The 1988-nt window shown below is 34.8% G+C and overlaps 1 protein-coding gene across 1 annotated transcript in view; it reads left to right on the forward strand.

The window, feature by feature from the left end:
- The first annotated feature begins 1062 nt into the window (after window positions 1-1062).
- Window positions 1063-1988, forward strand: part of LOC107057956 (uncharacterized) — a 2682-nt gene continuing 1756 nt past the window's right edge. The window contains exons 1-2 of the mRNA XM_015303139.1: window positions 1063-1494; window positions 1585-1988. The exon at window positions 1585-1988 is cut by the window's right edge and continues 1756 nt beyond it. Coding sequence (XP_015158625.1) covers window positions 1063-1494; window positions 1585-1988 — 836 coding nt within the window. The remainder of the gene's footprint in view (window positions 1495-1584) is intronic.

The following is a 1988-nucleotide window of genomic DNA, read 5'->3' on the forward strand; positions in this document are numbered from 1 at the left end:
GTTCTTGAGTCTTCTTATTTTCTTCAAAACCTTTCGGTATTGAAATATTAACAACTTTTTCATGTAGTGCTCTTTAATTTACCTAACATCACTCTCACTACTTGAGGTTGTAGTTTTCTTATGTCTTATAATGTTTTTCCTACTACTTAAATGCAATGGAACGTCAATTCTGACATACAGATAAAATGTTCTTGAGCATCTGAATTTACAACTGTCTCATTTGTTATTTCTTTGTTCAATTCCTGTAAAACTAGTTTACTTCTAGGAACATAGATTACTAAATAGTCCTTTTCTAGAAATCTGTCAGTTGTCTTAACAATTACCTTATTTTCGTTAGGACAATAAAATAAATCTTCTTTCATTCTTTTTGGATATCCAATCAACACACACATTTCAATCCTGATTTGAAAGGAATTGAATTCAAATGTGATATGTAGTTCTTAGAACATATCCCAAAAGAAACAAAACAACAATGAATAAGCCAATCATTAATATTATCTTCTTGATAAACGTCTTTTTCTTTTCTCTTTTACGCCATTCTATTATAGTGTCTGGTGTAGACAATTGAAATGCAATTATTATATCAGATAAGTGACTCATCAGCGATGCAAATAGGTATACATCACTACAATCAGATTGCATGGACTTTATATAATTTACATGAGGCTATTTTCATTTATCTTAAATCTTTTGAGTTTATCAAGACATTCTGACTTACAAAATATCAAATATATATATATATATATTCATATCATGAGTAAATTTCTGAAAGTCTCATAAAACTCAAATTCACCTCTTGTCTGCATGATCATTTACCGCATAAATCAGAATATATTACTTCTAACTTATCATCTATCTATCTATCTATCTATCTATCTATCTATCTATCTATGTATGTATGTATGTATGTATCTATCTATCTATCTATCTATCCATCCATCTATCTATCTATCAAAGCTATCATTCCTCGGCATGGCTTTGACTCGCAATAAGAACCCAGAAGGATCGACAGAGGACACGGATAACAAAATTTTGTAGAGTCAAGAGCAATTGCAGAAATTGATGGAGAGTATGGATGATCGAAATGTGAGGACAAATAAGGAATTGTTGGAAATCAAGCAAGCCATTGGTGGTATGAACCAGAGAGACAAGGAATTGGATAACTGCAGAGGTGAATCTTCTGCTGGAGGTGACAATTCTAAAGAATTGAGGCAGTTGAACACAAGCAGAGACATTCAGACTGGAGTAACTGGTAATTTTCTCACTCGATGCTCTAGGTTAGATTTCCCTAGATTTTCTAGACAAGATCTGAAAACATGGTTGTATAAGGTGGACCAATTCTTTTCTATGTATGAAATTCCTTATAGTCAGAGGGTCAAGGTCACATCAATTCACTTAGATGGGGAAGCTATTGCTTGGCAGAGGTCATATATAAAAGCTAGGAACACTGCTGTAGATCCTACTTGGACAGAGTATATTTTAGCTTTGAATGAAGTTTGGGGATGGATATGAAGATTCAATGGAATCCATTAAGCACCTGGAACAAACTAGCAATGTAAGAGCTTACCAAGCTGAGTTTGATAGGCTGCTGACTGGGTGAATTTGTCTAATGAGAATGCCATCAGTTGTTTCTTAGGAGGGGTCAAACTTGAATTGAACAAATCAGTAAGGATGCAGGCACGAAAGACCCTGATGCAAGCTTACAAGTTGGCTAGATTGCAAGAGGAAGTTTTTGAGGCACAAGCTCAGTCCTGGGGAATTAGATCTTCTGGAAAACATCAGAATCCCATTTTACCAACTCCAAACTTCCATAGAAATCCGAATGTACAGAGGCCCATACCAGCTAATACTAGTTACAGGAAACCTTTTGATAATTCTTATAACAAACCTAGTGGATTTCAGGGCAATGCTAATGGAAGGAAGCTCTTAACTGCAGCAGAGATGGATGAGAAAAGGGCCAAGGGATTGTGCTTTCTTTGTGATGAAAA

The sequence above is a fragment of the Solanum tuberosum genome, unplaced genomic scaffold (genome assembly GCF_000226075.1).
Source record: "Solanum tuberosum cultivar DM 1-3 516 R44 unplaced genomic scaffold, SolTub_3.0 scf00002, whole genome shotgun sequence".
Lineage (NCBI taxonomy): Eukaryota > Viridiplantae > Streptophyta > Magnoliopsida > Solanales > Solanaceae > Solanum > Solanum tuberosum.